Below are 20,406 nucleotides of genomic sequence, written 5' to 3'. Positions count from 1 at the left end.
TTCCTAAAATAAATACATTTTAATCACCATTTACACACACTCAAGTGGTTACAAACCTTTACCTGTTTTTTTTCTGTTGAACACAAAAGAAGATATTTTGAAGAATGTTATAAATTGTTAACCAATGTAGGAGAAAAAATACAGTGGAGTCAATAACTTCTAGTTTTTAAAATTTTTCTAAATGTCTTCTCAGACGAGTTTGGAACAAGTGGAGGGTAAGTAAATGACGGCAGACTTAAAGTTTTAGCATGAACTGCGTTTTTGAATGTAACACAGGCAGAGCAAAACAGTTTAAAATTCAATATGCAATATTGTAAATAGTTTCAATGCATACACTCACTGGCCACTTTATTAGGAACCCCAAGTTCTGAGTTTACCTTTGAAGTGCCTTAATTCTTCCTAACATAAATTCAAATAGGTGCTGGAAACCTTTAACTTTTAATCCATATCGATATGATTGCATCACATAGTTTCTGCAGATTTGCTGGAAAACTCCTGTTTCAGCTCATCCCAAAACTGCTCTATTGGATTAAGATCTGGTGATTGTGGAGATGATTTGAGTTTAATGAACTCATTGTTAAGTTTAAGAAAGCCAGTCTGAGAATATTTAAGCTTTGTGACATTGAGCATGATCCTGTTGTAAGTAGCTTTAGCAAGATGGGCACACAGTGGTCATGAAAGGATGGATATTTGTCAGAAATAATGCTTAAGGTTGAATGAATGACACTCACTTGGTGTAATGGGCTCAAATTGTGTCAAGAAAACATCCTCGACATTCAACACCATTGCACCAACAACATTAACTGCTAAAGAGCCCCTATTATGGGTTTTGGAAAATTACCTTTCATGCAGTGTGTGACTAAGTGAATGAAAACATCCGGATGAGGTTTAAAACTAAAAGTGCACCGTGTTTAAAAATACTGATTTCATTATATGAATCATCTTGAGTTTGAATCTTTAGTCATTTCGTATTGTCGCCAAGAAAAAACATTATCATATATAAAGTGCTGGACCTGGGAAAACTTGAACCTGCCCTTCTCCTCACACACTAGCAGAGTGCAGGGGATAGGATTAATCATGAAGCGAAGATGAGTGATTACTAATTACTGTGAGATGACTGGAGATCTGCTTAAAGCTTTGATGTGTCTTTTGTTTAAAGCTTGTTGTGCTCAAGAAATACTCAAGAGCTTCAAAAAGTGTTGTGTATTTGATGCTCTTCCACAAACTTCTGTTGTAACGGCTACATATTTGAAATAGTGTTGCCTTTTTATCATCTAAATCAGTCTGGTCATTCTCCTCTGACCTTTGACATTGAAGAGGCTTTTTTTTGCCCACAGGGCTTTCTATCACTGGATGTTTTCTCTATTTTAGACAATTTTCTGTAAACCCTTAGAGATACTCTGAGCAGACTGTCTGACAACAAATACCAATGCCACATTCAAAGTCAGTTAAAGGGGACCTATTATGCCCCTTTTTACAAGATTTAATAGATAAGTCTCTGATGTTCCTAGAATATATATGTAAAGATTCAGCTCAAAATACTCCACAGATAATATTTTATAACTCTTTAAAACTCCCCCTTTTAGGCTTTTTTATCCTAATTGTGCTGTTTTGGTGACTGTCGCTTTAAATTTAAATGAGATTCTGCTCCCAGCCCTTTTTTCAAAAGCTCTCTATAAATGCCTGAGTGTCAGCATAGTGGCAGATTCAAAAACTAGACTAACATTTAATGCTAATAAGGAAAGATGGGCACTGATAGACTGGGCTTCCCCCCCTCTGATGACATGCACAAAGAGAGAATGTCAAAGCGTTTCTTCAGAATGTTTGTATCAAGTGTGATTATAAAAAATAAAATGTATAATATTTTACAAGTAGAAGCTGGTTATATCTGCAGACTGTTGCCCTACTACTGTTTAAACCCCTTTTTAAGAGTTCACACTTTAGCTGATGATTGATTATAAAGCTTGTTTGGCATGCTTGGCAGGAGAGAGCCCTGAGCTCATAAGATCCTCGAGCCTGGGGCAAGGCGAGACGTGAGTTTGAGCTCAGGTAGAACTTGAGAACTCCCCTGCTGCATAAGCTAATGAACAGATAGTGATTGCTCTTAAGAAATAACTATTTAGGGACATGTCTATGGTGCCGATTTGGATTAGTCAATTAACTTAAGCTGCATGTTTTTGGATGGTGGGAGGAAACCGGGGAACCCAGAGGAAACCCACGTGAGCACAGGGAGAATACATAAACTCTGCACAGAAACATCGGCTGGCTTGATAAGGACTTGAACCAGTGACGTTCTTGCTGTGAGGCAACAGTGCTAACCCATGGGCCACGTGGCACCCACATAGGAAAGGAGGAGGAGTAGGGGTGGAAGGGGGGATTCTCTAAAACAAACACGGCTGTTAAATGGTATTTATAGTGGCTTTGGAATTGTCTGGTGAATCATAAATTGAATAATGCAGGACGGCTGCAAGCAATCATGAGCACCTGATCCTCTCAAAATTATGTTTATAAATAAACTTTACATAAAAGTGATATTTGTGTAATAGGTCCCCTTTAAATCCTCGTTCTGATGCTCGGTTTGAACTTCAACAGATCGTCTTGACCATCCCTTCATGCCTAAATGCACATGATTAGCTGATTAGATATTTGTTGCATTAATGAGCAGTTTCAATACAATCATGAACTGCCAACCTTTAAAGTTAGTTACGGTCAATTCTGATTGTCTGTTGAGGTTTTTATCATTTTGCATTTATCTTTCTTTGTGTCACTACTGCTTGAGATGTAATTTTGGACTTCAGTATATAGACGTTTGTAGAATTTGAACAATAAAGAACATATCACAGTGATTGTTAAATCATCATTATTTTTGGTTGGAATGGAACACATGGAATTACAATTGAAATCATCTTGACCATTGTTAAAAATATTCATATCCATATTTATATGCTTATCTGTCATCCTGCCATTCTTGGCTATTTGGCACCATCTTGTTGCTGAATAATGCGTAGGTTAGTGTAGGCTGCATTCAGCTGTTTTTTTTTTCTTACTGCAAGCTTTGTTTAAATAAATGGTTAGTAAATGATTATTAATCAAAAATTAATGTTTAGTAATTTTGTACACGGCAACGCAGTAGGTAGTGCTGTCACCTCACAGCAAGAAAGGTTGCTGGTTCGAGCCTCGGCCTGGGTCAGTTGGCGTTTCTGTGTAGAGATGCATGTCCTCCCTGCATTTGCGTGGGTTTCCCCCACAGTCCAAAGACATGCGGTACAGGTGAATTGGATAAGCTAAATTGTCAATAGTAAATGAGTGTGTATGGATGTTTCCCAGAGAGGGTTTGCAGAAAGAAAGACATCCGCTGCATAAAACATGCTGGATAAGATGGCGGTTCATTCCCCTGTTGCGACCCTAGATTAATAAAGGGACTAAGACGAAAATAAAATAAATGAATGAATGATTTTTGTAGCAAGTATTCATAAGCGTAATAAGCAGGATAATGTACATCTAGGTGGTTGTTTTGCAAAATAAAAGCCTTCAGCTTTCCGCTTTGTGTTGGGCTTCTGCTGATTAACATGTCTGGCTTTATTATGTGAGAACATCCACCGATATATACATGATCTCTTATGAGGCATGATATTAAGTGACTGTTTCACATGTTATTTTCACAGCAGCCCGAGTAAGTGGAGAAGAAGAATACAGCTTTCTAGAGCCCTCTGAGTCCCCCTGGGATCTGTGGTCTTTGGCAGAGGGGGAAACTCGTTTGCCCTGTCGATTCAATGTGTCGGACAGTGAGATTACAGTGGTGCAGGTGCTGTGGATTCGAGAGAACAATGGAGTTGAAGAACAGATTCTTACTGCTCATTTCAAAGAAGGCCAGACAGGTATGACAGAATGTTTTTCTTTTGTATTTTGCTTTTTTTATTTTTTTACAGATATCAAACCCTAAACATTTTTGTAAAAAAATTATTATTCACCTTTTACTCAATCAATATTTAATACCAAGCAAAATACCTTAAAGGTTTAGTTATAAATATAACTTATACACAAAAATATATATATTCTATTATTAATTGCTCACCTCAACGAGGTAATTAATTAAATGCTTGAGACCTTCATTCATCTTCAGAATGCCCAAAAAGTCCAAAAAAAAACAAACACAGAACCAAAAACCAAACACAGAAAACCAAGTTTTTTTGATGCAAAAAATGTTTACTTGGAGTTTTGTATAATTGCAGTTGAGACACTGAAGTCGCATGAAATGTTTTGACAATGCTTTTGGTTCTTTTTCTGGACTTCTTGCAATCGAGTTGCTCACGGCGACCTGAGTTTGATTCCCGGCTCAAAATCTTTTGTCAAATCCTTCCAAAAATCAAAAAAAGTTACAAAAAATAATAACAGAATAAATATTTTTGGGTCAACTAGCCCTGTAAAAGTTTGGACTAGTATGCTGAGCTCAGAGTAATTTCAGACAGATTCTGTTTTAGTTTTTTTTTTGTTTTTTTTTATCAGATCAGCAAAATTTTATCAGATTTTTTTGCTACTTCCTGGAGTCTGTAAACTTGATTTAGTTCCTGCTTTTGTTTTTGTACTAATCTTGCATTCATATACACTGAACCACTGAAAGTTATTTTGTTTTTTCAAATAGCAAACTAATAGATATGTATGCATTGTTTGCCAGTTGTATGTCTCAAAGAAATCCAATGATAATCACATGGTTGTTGTTTCATTCTTTTTTTTCTCTCTGACAGAATTCCACTCTTCATATTCAGGGCGTGTACGATTCGAGACCAACAACCCAATAGCAGACTCTGCTCTGATTATCATGCGCACTCTTTCTGCAGATGAGGGCAAATACAAATGCAAAATCATTACCTTCCCCAGTGGAAACTTTGAGGCAGAGATAGTGCTCACAGTGTGGAGTAAGTACATTAATTATGGACCAACACAACACCACAAACAATTGTCATGTTTCTTATGTGTCTGTAAAATGCCTATGAAGTAGATTTTTGTGGCAGCTTGTGTCTGTGCAAACCCTCTTTTGCATCTTTTAACTAAGACATGCAGTGAAAAGTAAATTATGAAAAAAAATGCAAAATTAATGTCTTTATTTTCTAAGATTCTTTTCAATACATTTTTAACCTTAATAGTTTTAAAAACAAATTTTGTTTGTCTGGCCGTGGTGTCAGTACATAATTACTAGTTATTTAGCAATATCCTAGCATTCAGCTTAAAGTGAAATTGGAAAGCTTAAAGGTTCAGGACACCCTGGAAAACTTTTTTTTTTTTTTTATATTAACAGATTTGTGTGTGTTGAGCATCAGTTAAGACAATGTTAGCACCTGTCAGCTGTAATTGTAGGGAAAACTGGATAATTTTGAGCTTTTGGCAGCTAATTTCAGCTTCCGGGTTTAAAATGAATTTTGGGGGCGGGATCAAAATCGGCGACGTAGCGCAGTACTGCAAGTGCAATGATGACGCGTCGGTTTCTCATTATTATTCATAGCGGAGTTTTCTTATCCTATGATAAGAGCCGGCTGTTTAATTATTCATGCCAGACCTGCCAGTGTCAAGCCCGAGCTGTGAGACACGGACGGACCCACGGCACACAGTATTTAGCCGTTCATAAAGGCTCATATGCGTTTGTTTCCATGATCCACGCGGTTTGTTGCATGCTTTTTCCCCGCGATCCTGTCAGGGCCGATCATACAGCAAAGCTGTGTGTGTGCTGCAAGCATTTTTGTCGGGAGAGCAGCACGAGAATTAGAGAATGGCGGACATTGACTTTTATCAGGAGTTCGTTCACATTCAGACACATCGCCGTGCTGCTGTGCTTGCCTAAATCCTCCAGATTACCAGCAGGACTAATGGTTAAAATAGACGGGTCAGGAGACCTGGAGTCCGCTGGATACGGGGATTGAGGGAGAAGTCCTCATTTATAGTGCTTACATGAACACACTTATCTTTATAATGATATAAATTGTGATTATGTGTATATGAAATTACGAATAACAAATGTAGCAGGGCATTAAATCACTGTTCATTTCTTTGCATTTTAACTTTGTAAACTATAAACTCATGCGTCTCTTTACGGTTTGTCTCATTTTGTGAGCTAACTGACAACAACAGTTGTTCGCTCACATTCTCCCTTGCTGGCCACGCCCACTCCTGCCCGATGCTCGCGGAGCTCCACGCCCATTAATCATGCATCTTTTGAAAACATTCTAAAGTAAACTTTAACCGAAATTGGGGGGTGTCATGGCCCTTTAAGCTGGTTAAATAGGTTATGTTATTATAATTAGGCAAGTCATTGGACAACACTAGTTTATTCTAAAGCCAATGAAGGGGACATATTTTCTTAAGGGGGCTAATCATATTGACCACAGCATTTACATAAAAAAAGATTTATTCAATTTCAGTCAAACTAAATAAAAAAACACTTTCTCCAAAAGAAAAATATTATAGGAAATACTGTGACGTATGTGCACTGGGAGGATTTTTGCTTGTGTTATCTTCAGCATGTTCATTCATCCATTCATTCATTTTCTTTACAGTTTAGTCCCTTTAACAATCCGGCGCCGCCACAGTGGAATGAACCACCAACGTATCCAGCACGTTTTTACACAGTGGATGCCCTTCCAGCCACAACCCATCTCTGCGAAACACACACACACACACACACACACACACACACACTCATTTACACTCATACACTACAGACAATTTAGCCTACCCAATTCATCTGTACCACACATCTTTGGACTGTGGGGGAAACCGGAGCAGCCGGAGGAAACTCACGCGAACGCAGAGAGAACATGCAAACTCTACATAGAAACGTCAACTAACCCAGCCGAGGCTCAAACCAGCGACCTTCTTGCTGTGAGGCAACAGCACTACCTACTGCGCCACTCCGTCACCCTTCAGCATGTTTTAAGACATTTTTGGCATTCATACCTAAATGATTTTAACTGCCAATGAGAAGAGTGATTGGCGCTTAATCTAGCGAAACATAACTTACAATTCAATTTTATTTGATCTGTCTTTCTTCTTTGAAAAACCTCCATTTTGTCTAAATATTTGTTTTTAACTGTTGGGTTTATTAAAAACAAATACTATGGAAGTCAATGGTTAGGTTTCCAACATCTTTCAAAATATCTTCTTTTGTTTTCAATAGAAAAAAAGGAACTCAAAAAGGTTTGAAAACACTTAAGGCTGTGTAAATAGTGGCTAAATGAAATGACTTTTATGTTATTAAAATAGAGTTGACATTGACTAGTCGCTGGTGATATCATCAATAAAACACAAGATGCAAACTTACTGTTTAGACTTAAAACAGTGCAACATTACCAATGAGTACAACATTAGCACAGGCTAATTTTCATGCTAAATCAATTCAGACAACACATAATCACACGTAAGAATGCAACAATATCAAATATTTTAGTGCAAAAATAAGCCATATGCCATTACCTACCTTTGTGTGTAAGGCTGCCATGTTGTTTAGGTCAAAAAGCATGTGATCTGTGCAGCGTGACTAGTTGACGTCAACCAAAAAGTGTAATGGCAGAGCATTAAAGTCGACCAGTCAACTAGTTGACTAACCTGTGCAGACCCTAGTAAATAGTAAGTAAAATAAACTTTTTGAGTGAACTATCCCTTTAAATCAGTGTTTCTCAACCATGTTACTGGAGGACCAGCAGCTCTGCACATGTTCCATGTCTCCTCATTAAAACACACCTGATTCAGATCATCAGCTCATTAGCAGAGACTGAAAGACTTGTAATGGGTGTGACAGGCAAAGTAGACATCCAAAACATGCAGTTTTGGTGGTCCTCCGGGATCGTGGTTGAGAAACACTGCCTTAAATGATGCTTTTATATCTAATGTTTTGCACATTGGTGCACACGTTAACACATATTAACCAATACATTTGCGTTCAAGTCAAGAGCAGTGGGCCAATCAGAGGAGCTTGAAGGTGGGGCAAGCATTGCAGGCTTTGTTTACTGCAGCAAGTTGCGTTTGGTGTTTTAAGGTGCAAAGATGGATTCTGCATGAATGTCCCCTACATTCATGTATGCGGTAAACATTTTGCAATGAAACCTTGTCGCTTGGCAACAATTTTATTCACTCGCACAAATATATTGCGAGCTTTGCTCATGTCAAAGGGAAAAAGAAAAAACACTTTTGTCTTGGCACACTTTAAAACGCAACACCGACAACCCTCGTCTCTGAACATTTCTTCATCCATCGAATTTAATTGTGCTTTGGTAACCCCATTTGGATGCTTCTCTGAACTCTGTAGCAGCTAAAAAGCGACAAAGCTATCTCATGCATATTAATAATATATTAATAATTATCTCATTCATAATAGAGTGCGCTGATTGGTTCAAACCAACTTTTCCTCATGAATAATGCACAGACATGCTAAAAACTCAATCACGTCACTTTGTACTGGCCGATGCTGACGGCCAATCACCAATCGCTGGAATATACACAAGCTTCAAAATTTCTTTTTAAACCAGAAGAACAAATTTTCTGTTATAAAAGCAAAAACAACCAATTTTCATTTTGTTGGGAAATATATGTGTCCTAATAGTTTTTTAGCAACGTGGCACATATATATGACTGTCAACATCTTGAAAAATGTGCTTAAATGCTGCTGATAAGTGTGAGCGAAAATTATCTTAGTGTGCACTGATGTTTACCTGTAGTTTCATGGGATTGCACTCTTTGCACTAATTTCTGTCCTGTTTACTAAATCTGTCCCTTGAATCCATTCATTCATTTCCCTTTCGCTTAGTCCCTTTATTCATCAGGGTTACCACAGCAGAATGAATCGCCAACTTATTCAGCATGTTTTATGCAGCGGATGCCCTTCCAGCTGAAACCTAATACTGGGATGCAGCCATAGACTCTCATTCACACACACATTCATACACTATGGCTAATTTAGTTTATTCAATTCACCTATGGCGCATGTTTTCGAACTGTGGGGGAAATCGGTGCACTGGGAGGAAACCCACGCCAACACGGGGAGAACATGCAAACTCTACACAGAAATGCCTACTGACCAAACCGTTACTCAAACCAGCGACCTTCTTACTATGAGGTGACAGTGCTAACCACTGAACCACTCTACCACTGTCCCTTGATTTTAAACATAAAATTTAGACAGGAACCTAATGCAATATCACCATTTCTCACAGTATCGTCTCTATATTCAGTGAATAAACCACATAACTGGTTTTCTTTACGATGATATTAGATTACATGAAGATTACACAGAAATGATTATAGCCCTCAGTGATACAAGGCAAGGATAAAGTGAGCCTTTTTTTTTTGCTTTGCTTTTGTCAACGTCCCTTTTCACATACTGAGACAACCCGTTAACCACAAGGCTAGCTCTGCTCTGATGCATACAGATATTGTTCTCAGCATAACACACCAGTATTGTCTCCGGCAGGAGGAGGGATGATGGAGGTATTAACATGACTGCGTTCATTGTTGATGCTTTTATAAGATCATACAATAGCTGCTGCTTTCACCTGCAGAGATAGTTTATGATTGTATTTAAGTAGATTGTTTGAAATGGTGACGCAAAGGCAAACATTTAAAATGACATTTGATGACATTTTTACCAAATCTTATATAAAGATTTTTGTGTAAAATAACAAAAATGTGGCATGTTTTCTGACCATGTTATATTAGTTATTATATAATGCCAATGTTTTACTTCAGAAAAGTTAAGAAATCAATATTTGGTTGAATAATCTTCATTTTTAATCATTGCACAAATTAAAATATTTGTCATTTCTGTCCAATTATCATTTTCTTAAATTGTATTTATTTAATTATGTTATTAGATCTATCAAATAAAAAATAAATAAACCCCTACCAAATAAATGCAGAGAAACTGCTTATATACACTGTAATAACTTTGTTGTTGCTAATGTTAAGTTGAATCAAATTAATTTGGCCTCAATTAAAACGAAACCTGAAGCTAACATTTTTCTAACTTAAAAAGTAAAGCTTATTACAGTTTTTCTCTATTGTTTTGGCACATTTTTCAAAACAGTTTGAACATTCTCTAAACCAGGGGCCGCCAACATGGTGCCTGCGGGCACCAGGTAGCCGGCGAGGATCACATGTGTTGCCCGCAGGCCTGTTCCTAAAAATAGCTCACCATATCGCCACTTACCAGTAAGCTTAATCTAATATAGAAGTAATCATGAAAATGTAAATAAAAATGTAAAAATGTTAAAAATGTAGATATTTGCAGGGATATATAAAAATAAAGTGTTGCACATTGATACATTAAATACAGGGTATTTCCTACCCTGTTAAATCATTGTTGATAACTTTTGTGAGAATCATTAACATGATCAGTGTCTTCACATGGATGAATATCATTAATTATTACCAAAAACATAAAGTATAATTAAAAGTAAATTGAGCAAATGTGTTATTTGAGAAGTGTTTATCAAACTGGTAGCCCTCCACATTAATCGGTACCCAAGAAGTAGCTCTCAGTTTCATAAAGGTTGGTGACCCCTGCTCTAAACTGTGAGTGCAAATCTCAAAACCGTTTGCTGGAACTTTAGAACTTTATTGCATGCCTGCAAAATGTACAGTAGTTACTCCCTCGAAACACTTCATTTATGCTTTAAAACCTAGTTGTTGTGTCAGTAATATAGGGTGTATGCTGAAGTATGTTAAAAGACTTTTAATTTGCCAGTAACTTGGGTTAAGCGATTCTGGTCAATGGGGTATATGCCGAAGCATGCTAATAGGACTTTTAATTTGCCATTAACCTGGGTTAAGCGCTTCCGGCGAATTGAATGCCAATGCAAAATCCAGTGCGTTTAAGGTATGTTTTCTTTAAAAATCAGCGATCTCCACTAGCTGAGTGATATTCGATTTAAAGTGGGTCTCAGATTGTACAAGAAGCACTGCATTAAATTACATTTCCCCCGCCATGTCTTTATAATATGAGCATTTATTTTATCCCAGTATATTCAATGGAGCTTCTGCGTTAGCCTGCCAATTCTGACGGGCGCGTGCAAGTAAACAGCTTTTTGTCTTGTTTTACGCTTGAGCAACTAAATAAATGCTAAAGTTTATTTAACTGAATGTATTTTAATGACATTACAACATCGATGCTGTATAAGGAACCGTATAAAATGAGAAAAAGTTTACAATAACAGGTCACTGAAGGGTATCTGCATGGGAACAGCACTAGCTCGGCATATACCCTATTGTATGCCATTGCAAAATTGGTGGGTTTAAGGTCTGTTGTCATTAAAAATCAGCAATCTCCTCTGGCTGAGTGATATCTGATATAAAGTGGGTCTCGGATTGTACAAGAATCACTGAATTAAATAACATTTTTCCCCGCCATGTCTTTAAAATATGAACATTTATTTTACCTCAGTATAATGTAGCTTCAGCGCTAGCCTGCTGATTCTGATGGGCAAGTGAAAGTAAACGGCTTTTTATCTCGTTTTACGCTTGAGCAACTAAATGAATGCCAAAGTCTATTTAACTGATTGTATTTTAATTACATTACAACACCGATATTGCAAAAGAAACTGTATAAAATGTAAAAAAAGTCACAATAACCCTTTTACAGAAGTTTATCAGTATGGGAAGAAGCACTAGCTCCGCATAGACCCTATTTCACCAATGTCACAAAAGCATAAAAGCATTTGACTTAGACCTTGCTAAAGATTACACTTCCTTTATATATATATATATATATATATATATATATATATATATATATATATATATATATATATATATATATATATATATATATATATAAAATATATTATTTTTTTATTAATGTGCATATACAAATGTACAAACGTTTAATAATTGAATAGACTGTTTTGAGTGTGATAGCTTACACGATTAAAAGTGATTGAGAAGTTGTGAAGAGTTTGACAATTTCAATGAGAATTGACTCCTCACTTTTGATCAACAAGCCATATGCAATGTCCAAACTTCAGACAATTTTACTTACTGTTTGCACACAAAGCATTTGCAATTTGCCTAAATCAATAAGAAATGCCACTCTGAAGTGAAAAATAAGTTAAATTAGATAAGAAGCATAAAATGTTGTTTTGATCGTATATTTTTTACAGCATATATTATCGATTTCATAGTTTAAATTAAGTTTTATCATTAAGCATTTATTATGTATTTATCATTTCTTCTTACAGCTAAACCGATTTCCTCACTGAAATCGTACACCCTGATTGAAGGACAGTCATTTCGTCCGGCTGCTTCATGCCGTGCGATGGCAAAGCCAGTTGCAGGTCTGTCCTGGGACACAGAACTGCCGGGTCAGAGTCAGAACCAGAGCTCAGATGAGTCGGTCTCCTCAATCAAGTTTTCTCTCCACCCTTACCGCAGCATGAATGGACAGAAGCTGGACTGTCTGGTCTGGCATCCATCCCAAAAAGGCCCTGAGAGGATCTCTAATAAACTCATAGTACACTGTAAGTCCTGATTTCCTACATTTTTCTATGCACACATTTTTATTTATAGTGTACACATGGCCAACCTATATTCTTTGATCGGGTCAGTCAATACAATTGGTTGTTTTTAGGTAATGAGGAGAGTCAGTCAGTCAGTCAGTCAATCGGCAGCGGCCTCTGGTGGGTTTATTTGAGAACAGCAGACACAAATGGCACTTGCAAGAGAAATTTGAGATCTCAAAAAGTGTACACAGTGGCCTCTGGTGGATTTGCGAAAACTGCAAAAAACATAGCTCTTGGGACATATTTGGCGCTCTCCAGAAATGTATATAGAGGTACGTTTTCAGAATGAGCTTGGGTTGATAGAACTTGTGGCTGCAGTACTTTACAATGCTTGTTAGTGGTTGAAGCAACTGTAATCCCTAAAAATGCAAGTAGTGACATCTGCATTTACAAACATTCTACAGTGTGTCCATGTGTATGCAACAGAACAACTAGTTGACATATTGAGAGATTGATATAAATATCAAATAAAAATGAATCCATAATAAACTTAAACTCTATATTGTTCCATACCAAATACAGCAATGTGTGTGTCTGCCTACTTTTATTTGTGGTTCAGTTCAATTGAATACCTAAACTATGATATAATAATATCATATGAAGTAGATACAGTCCCTGACAAAAGTCCTGTTGCTTGTGTACAAAGTGTCACTGAAATATATTTCTAATCAAGATTTCTTTACAAGAAATGGCACATTTTAATCTCAACAGCTTTTGTAATAATGTTTCAGTGCAAAACGAAACTGTCAGAAAGTATTCTAATATTCCCAGCTTTGTAAAGCCCATTGAGTCCATTTTTGCAAAGACGTAAGTGTTGTCGCCTTGTCATATGAGCTTCACTTGTGACTAATAATGGATCAATTAGGTCTCAGGTGTGTATAAAAAGAACCCCAGTACACTAGACCTTCACATCAACTGCAACTTGACCTCTGCAAACATGCCTAAGTTTCACCCTGAGACTAGTCTCGATTATCAAGAGGCTGAAAACCAGATCCACTGCTGATGTGGCAGAAACCTTCGAAGTGTCTCAGCGTCAAGTACAGAGGATAAAAAAAAGACTTGAAGAGACTGGAGATGTTTTTGACAAGCCCAGGTCAGGCAGACCCCGCAAGATAACTGCTCGAGAGGACCGTTTGTTGGCTCGAAAATCTAAAGCCAGCCCATTTTCCACTGCTGCAGAGCTCCACGAGACCTGGTCACCTGAAGTCCCTGTGTCAACCAGAACAGTTTGTCGTATTCTGTCTCGAAATGGCCTCCATGGCCGAAGCAGTGCCCAGAAGCCTGCACTAAACAAAAGACAATTGAAAAACCGTGTGGCATTTGCCAAGGCCCACTGCCTGCTAAATGAATGGACACTGGAAAAGTGGCAGAAGGTGGATTTTTCAGATGAATCTTCTGTTGAATTACACCACAGTCGCCGCAAATATTGCAGGATACCTACTGGAGCCCACATGGATCCAAGATTCACCCAGAAAACAGTGAAGTTTGGTGGTGGAAAAATCATGGTCTGGGGTTACATCCAGTATGGGGGTGTGCATGAGATCTGCAGGGTGTAAGGCAACATCAATAGTCTAAAATACCAAGAAATCTTAGCTACCTCTTATATTCCCAACCATAAAAAAGGCCAAATTCTGCAGCAAGATGGTGCTCCTTCGCATACTTCCATCTCCACATCAAAGTTCCACAAGGCGAAGGAGATTAAGATGCTCCAGGATTGGCCAGCCCAGTCACCAGACATGAACACCATTGAGCACATGTGGGGTAGGATGAAAGAGGAAGCATGGAAAACGAAACCAAAGAATATTGATGAACTCTGGGAGGCATGCAAGACTGCTTTCTTTGCTATTCCTGATGACTTCATCAATAAATTGTATGAATCCTTGCCTAACCGCATGGATGCAGTTCTTCAAGCTCATGGAAGTCATACAAGATATTAAATGTGGATCTCACAGCACCACTACTCAATTTGCTGACATATTATTGTATTTGCAGTAAATTTGTTTAATTTTCGTATAGGCGACAGAAATTTTGTCTTGCCAAAATTTGACCTTTCTGTTTTGATTAAATGATAAATCTTGTTTCAGTGAAACTAATTTATTTCAGTGCATTAAACATAATTTGGGAGGGTTTTAGCTTTTCATATGAGCTCTTCCTAACACCAATGGATTAATTAAAAGTCAGGTTAATAGCAGGTGTTTCTACAAATTAGATAAGCGACAAGACTTTTGTCAGGGACTGTACAAGCATTTGTCACACCACATATATGCATACTTAAAATCTACACAGGGGTTGGATAATGAAACTAAAATGCTTGGTTTTAGATCATCAATGTGTCTTGTTGGGAATGACAGAACCAAGTCCTGCACAGTGGCCAGAGGGATTTTGAGTCATTGTTCTTGCTAGTGTGGCCAGGTCACTATGTGAGGCTGGTGGAGGAAACGTTTCCTGACTTGCTCCTCCAAGATACCCCAAAGTGACTCAATAATGTTTAGATCTGGTGACTGTGCAGGTCATAGGAGATGTTCAACTTCACTTTCATGTTTATCAAACCACTCTATCAGCAGTCTTGCTGTATGTATTGGTGCATTATAATCCTAATACATGGCACCATGCCTTCAGGATACAATGTTTGAACCATTGGGTACCTGCACATGGTCCTCCAGAATGGTTTCCTTTTAGTCCTTGTCAGTGACGCACCCATCTAGCACAAGTATTGGGCCTACGGAATGCCATGATATAGCAGCCCAAACCATCACTTATCCAACTCCATGCTTCACTCTAAGCATGCTTCACTAAGGTGCTAATTTAATTCTGCCAAGAGTTGGGCAGCTGTGGTTTTATGTTTTCTGTATACAATCCGGGTTATATACAATCCGGGTTAGCACCCGTTTCAGGGGTTTCAGTTTCATTGTACAACCCCTGTATGTGATCAGTTTTAATCATATATACAGTATACTGTATATATATATATATATATATATATATATATATATATATATATATACATATATATATATATAGGTTTAACGATCACCATTTTAAATGATCAGTTTTAATGAATAATTTTTTGCATTGTAGCAAAAATGTTTTTTTATTTACCTTTTCACTACACAAACATTAGGGAGCAGAGGAAACAAATAACTCTTTGATTATTTTTTTTCGCTCTAATTAATTGTGCCGTTCCTTTAAAATGTTCCATTGCAAACCACTTCACAGCTTATAGCCCGCACATAAACTGCCAAAGCACATTGTAATGTTGTTTTTCCTGCAGTGTAGTTGATAATCTGCTGTGCCACAAGTCTTATTAGTGCCACAAAAGCTTTATAAGTCAGTGTCTGTATACAATAGTGAAAATCCCGTTCTTGCCTACTGAAATTGTGAAATGTCAACATGATGAAATTGTTGTTTCATAATTCTGAATGTGACTTCCTTCAGATGTGTTATGACCTGTGGACATCTGTTTGTTTTAATCGATACTGTGACTACATTGTTTTTCTCTGATTCATCATTCACTTGAGCTACAGTCATAGAAATATCTTCGCTTCGGCTGAGTAAAGCACAGTAGCAATAGATCATCATTTACTCATCTTTGTAGCTTTAGTAATTCAGTTGATCTTCTTACTTCTGTGGAAATTCAAGAGGTGGAATTCTCAGGAATATCCTGGAAGTTTTGTTTTTGCATTTTTCCATTCAATTACAGTAAATTGAGTCCGAGTGATTCATTTTCAAATTGAACTGATATGGTTCTGGATTCAACTTAAAGAGATAGTTCACCTGAAAATCTAAATTTTCTAAAATTTTAAACTCCTTTTACTTGTTTCATACCTATTTGCGCTCCAAGTTGAGGGGTAAACAACATGGGCATAATAAACTGAAAAACAAATGTGTTGTGGGTGATTGATTTCCCAAACAAAACAAAAACTTAATGCAAAAGATCCCCTTCGGTAGACAAACAAACTCAGGCCCCGTTTACACTAATGCGTTTTAGTTTGAAAACGCATAAGTTTTGCTACGGTTACGCCAACCGTCCACACTACGCCGGAGTTCTCGAGCGCCGAAAACGGAGCGTTTCGAAAACGCTGGAGAGGCTGTTTTCATTCTGAAACGCTGCTGCTCCGTCTCAGTGTGGATGATGGAAAACGGAGACATCTGAAAACGGAGGCGGGGCTGCTGACATTCGCCTCTCTGATTGGGGCTTTTCCTGAATATTAAGTAGCCTAACATGCACAGTTCAGTCCTGCATTTTCTCCTTGTAAGCTCAGACTTCGCAAGTTTGATCAAGGCTGCAGTCTCTTCTTCTCAGTTTGATATGGAAAAGCAGACTATACCGAGGACACGGGTAAATCTTCAAATGGAGCAGTGTACTTTATAACTTCATTCACATCACCCTGGCTTCGTTGTTTCACTTTCTCAACAAAATGTATACATGAACTGCCTACTTCATTTTGATATTAACAACTTAACAGACAGCAGAAATGTTGAGGCGTTGTGCTGCATATATGAGCATCATCTTCACTGTGTGGATATAACAAAACGGAGCCGATAACAACTGCTTCTTTTCAATTTCAGTGAAAATACGAAACACACCCTCTCTTTTGCTGAATATCAGTTTTAATAATCGATAATGGCCATTATAAAAGTATAACATACAATACGTTTTTACATTATAGGAAATAAAGGCAAGCGATCAGTCAATATACATAATAGGCTACGTGGTTTCATTAATCATTAACTTATCTTTGCGCTTAGCCAAAACACGTTACCTGAGAAAAAGTAAGATTCCAATGACCAAAGTCAGGGAATATGTCGTTAGATAAAGACAACAAGATGAATGAAATATCCCGTTTAATAAATATAGTGAGATTAGATCCAGCGGGAGATGCTTGATGAGAAGTCCGACTAGCAGAGCTCTCATCTGGGTAGATGGGCTGCAGCGCTTGCCAGAGAGTGTCTGTGTGGTCACGTGATGTGCGTTTTCAGCGTTTTGGTGTGGACGTAGAGCAGTTCAGAAACGCTGGGTAAAAAGCGAGTGTGGACGCGGATCGTTTTCATTCTAAAACGCCGTTTTAAAACTAAAACGCACTAGTGTAAACGGGGCCTCAGACCCTCAGTTAAGAGTAATTGAATAAATTTATTTTAGGAAAATAGTCATTTTAAATGAGCATCTCTTCAGGGTGGCCACAGGCCAAAATAAATAACAAAAGAATCTGCAAAGTAAATGAACTAAATTACTTATAAATGTTTTAAGAAAAATACAGGAAGCTTACCTTCCTCCCTAAACATAAACACAGTCAAAAGTAATCAAATAAATAGACAGGCCACCCCTACAAGCTCAAACTCTCAAAACAGTTGAATGCATGAACAATTGTAGAAGATTAAATGTTGATCGTCAGCCGGAGAGCTAGGGAAATTCAGGAGCTCCACTCCCAGCAAAAGTCACACCACAAATCAGACCCCCGAACCCTGCCTGAAGTACTTTTTTATAGGCCTCCGTGACCAGCAGCCAATCAGAGCTAGGATCACGTTAGAATGGGAGCCTATGGAATAGCAGAAAACAACATAAGAAGGCGGGACAAAGAAAAAGACACATGCAATGCGCGACAAAAAAAAAGTTAACCAGTTTGATATTTTTGGTTTTGTTGAGCACTAAAGAAGATATATTAACAGATGTTGGAAAGCTGCTACTATTGACTTTTATAGTGGAAAAAAAAAGAAAAGACAGAATTTTGAATTTTGGGGTGAACTATCCTTTTTATGAATCAGTGATTATGCTTGCAGAAACTTGCAACAATTGAAGATTATCAATTACATTAGTTGGTTTCTTACTGATAGGTTTGACAGTTCTGTCTTCTGCATGACTTGTGTTGTTGTCCTCACACTGCATGAAAGCCTGGTGAGCCATTTTGTTGTATTGTGCACACATTTCAAAATGAAGAATCATTAGCGTCTCTGCCTGGTCTAGAAACAGCATTTCACAATCACTTAAGAAGTGATACAGAAAGTAAAGTAAGATCAGATGTGAAATAGGAGTTGTTAAGTCTGTTTTTATGCCTGTTAAAAATAGTAGCCTGAAAGAAGTTTTGGGATAGCCATATCAGCCTGTGGCCCAAGACTGGGCATCACTGAAGCTAAGCAGGGTTGGTCCTGGTATTTAAATGTAAAATCTACTGGGAAAACTAGGTATGGGGTGCAGTATATGCACAGCTAGTGTTTTTCCCTACCTATAAACTTCCAGTGAAAGGTTAATGTGACTATTTTCAATTTCATGCTCATTTCAATTTCATTCCATGTTGTCCCTTTTACAACATCGATGTTGTAATGTAATTAAAATGGCAATTGACTTAAGCATTCATTTACAACCCCAAATCAAGAAATTGGACAGTAGGAAAAATGTAAATAAAATTAAAAAATAAGCAGTGATTTCTTAATTTACTTTGACTTCTATTTCATTGCAGACATTACAACAAACATTGTATAATGTGTTTCTCATGACTTTAATTTGTTGTTGTTGTTGTTTTATTTTTCAAAATAAACATGCATTCCAATTTTGGTTCTTGCAACACATTTCAAAAACAGTTGGAACATTAAAGCATTTACCACTTTGTAATGTTGCCATTTCTTTTCACAACACTTAAGAGATGTTTAGGGACTGAAGACACCAAGTGATAAAGTGTGTCAGGTGTAATTTTGTCTCATTCTTCCTGCAAACAAGTCTTAAAACAAGTCTTCAAAATGTGCCACACATTCTCTATTGGAGATAGGCCAGGACTGCAGACAGGCCAGTCAAGTATCTGTATCCTCTTTCTCCGTAGCCAGGATTTTGTCATGTGTGCAGAATGTGGTTTTGCATTGTCTTGTTGAAATATGCATGGGCATCTCTGGAAAAGATGATTTCTTGAAGGCAGCATATGCTCCAAAATCTCGATGTACTTTTCAGCATTAATGGTACATCAAGTTTGCATTTGCCTGTGTTAAACCAATCTGACTCTCTTTGGTCATCAAAGGTTCCACGGCACTTCTTGTCAAGAGTAGGGGTTCATTCAACCCTTGTTTCCTTGTCTTATTCCTTCATCATCCCTTATCAATCATGAGGTACACCAGAAAATCAATTCATGGTTCCCATGGTTGGTGGAAGCGTTTTTTTGTGCTACAGAACAGGGAATGATTTAAGTTATAGTCATAGTAATATTTAGTGTAGGGTAAATTATAAAAAAAATTAACTATCATTGATGCATGCATGACATACAAAAGAGTGTGTGTGTGTGTGTGTGTGTGTGTGTGTGTGTGTGTGTGTGTGTGTGTGTGTGTGTGTGTGTGTGTGTGTGTGTGTGTGTGTGTGTGTGTGTGTGTGTGTGTGCGTGTTAAATAAGCTAATAGAGGTCGCCTTTGTCTGCTGCATGGTTTCTCTGTCTTGCTGACATGCAGCACTACAAGTTGTTATTAGTGATGTTCATCTTCTTTTTAGCTCTGTCAGTCACTAAACTTTACAGTATCTACATTCAATTTCCATTATCACGAAACCCATGACGTACAACAAAAACACAGCTTCATTCATTGTGTCTTCCTTTGTCCCTTGTTGAACACTGTGCACGGTATTGCTGTATTCCATCATATTTCACTTCAGGACTTAAATTGACTGCAAATGCAACTAGGAAAATTGCCAGAGAGGAAATTTTGTTTTCAGGGAACCATTCGGGTGGCTAGTTCCAATAACCGAACTTCACAGCACATAAGCCGCTATAGCCTTTTAATAACTCCTATTAATTTAAGTAATTCTATCAATCGATCTGCTCTCTATCTGCTGCTGGATTGTGGTGTGGCATTGGTGCCATGGTCCTATGTCACCTCCCCCCTGAACTTTCCCTTT

The 20,406-nt window shown here is 37.6% G+C and overlaps 1 protein-coding gene and 1 long non-coding RNA gene across 4 annotated transcripts in view; one reads left to right on the top strand and one right to left on the bottom strand.

Annotated features, from left to right (window-relative positions):
* nectin4a (nectin cell adhesion molecule 4a) overlaps positions 1-20,406 on the top strand; it is a 47,709-nt gene that overhangs the window by 8,289 nt on the left and 19,014 nt on the right. The window contains exons 2-4 of one of the 3 annotated variants that reach the window (XM_087260715.1): positions 3,669-3,878; positions 4,746-4,916; positions 12,219-12,497. In XM_087260715.1, the coding sequence (XP_087116841.1) occupies positions 3,669-3,878; positions 4,746-4,916; positions 12,219-12,497 (660 nt within the window). Of the gene's footprint in view, positions 1-3,665; positions 3,879-4,745; positions 4,917-10,807; positions 10,862-12,218; positions 12,498-20,406 lie in introns of those variants that run through there. The other 2 variants (XM_087260714.1, XM_087260716.1) reach the window with 2 other exon arrangements.
* On the bottom strand, positions 12,340-18,242 carry LOC147835945 (uncharacterized). Its single transcript, XR_015495498.1, has 3 exons — positions 15,545-18,242; positions 14,781-15,494; positions 12,340-13,154 (listed from the first exon to the last, which is right to left on the bottom strand). It is a non-coding gene; the product is annotated as an uncharacterized LOC147835945 (long non-coding RNA).

Source organism: Danio rerio, chromosome 7, assembly GCF_052040795.2.
Source record: "Danio rerio strain M-AB ecotype USA chromosome 7, GRCz13ab, whole genome shotgun sequence".
NCBI lineage: Eukaryota > Metazoa > Chordata > Actinopteri > Cypriniformes > Danionidae > Danio > Danio rerio.
The sequence above is the reverse complement of the archived record's forward strand: the minus strand, read 5'-3'. Positions and strand labels throughout refer to the sequence as shown.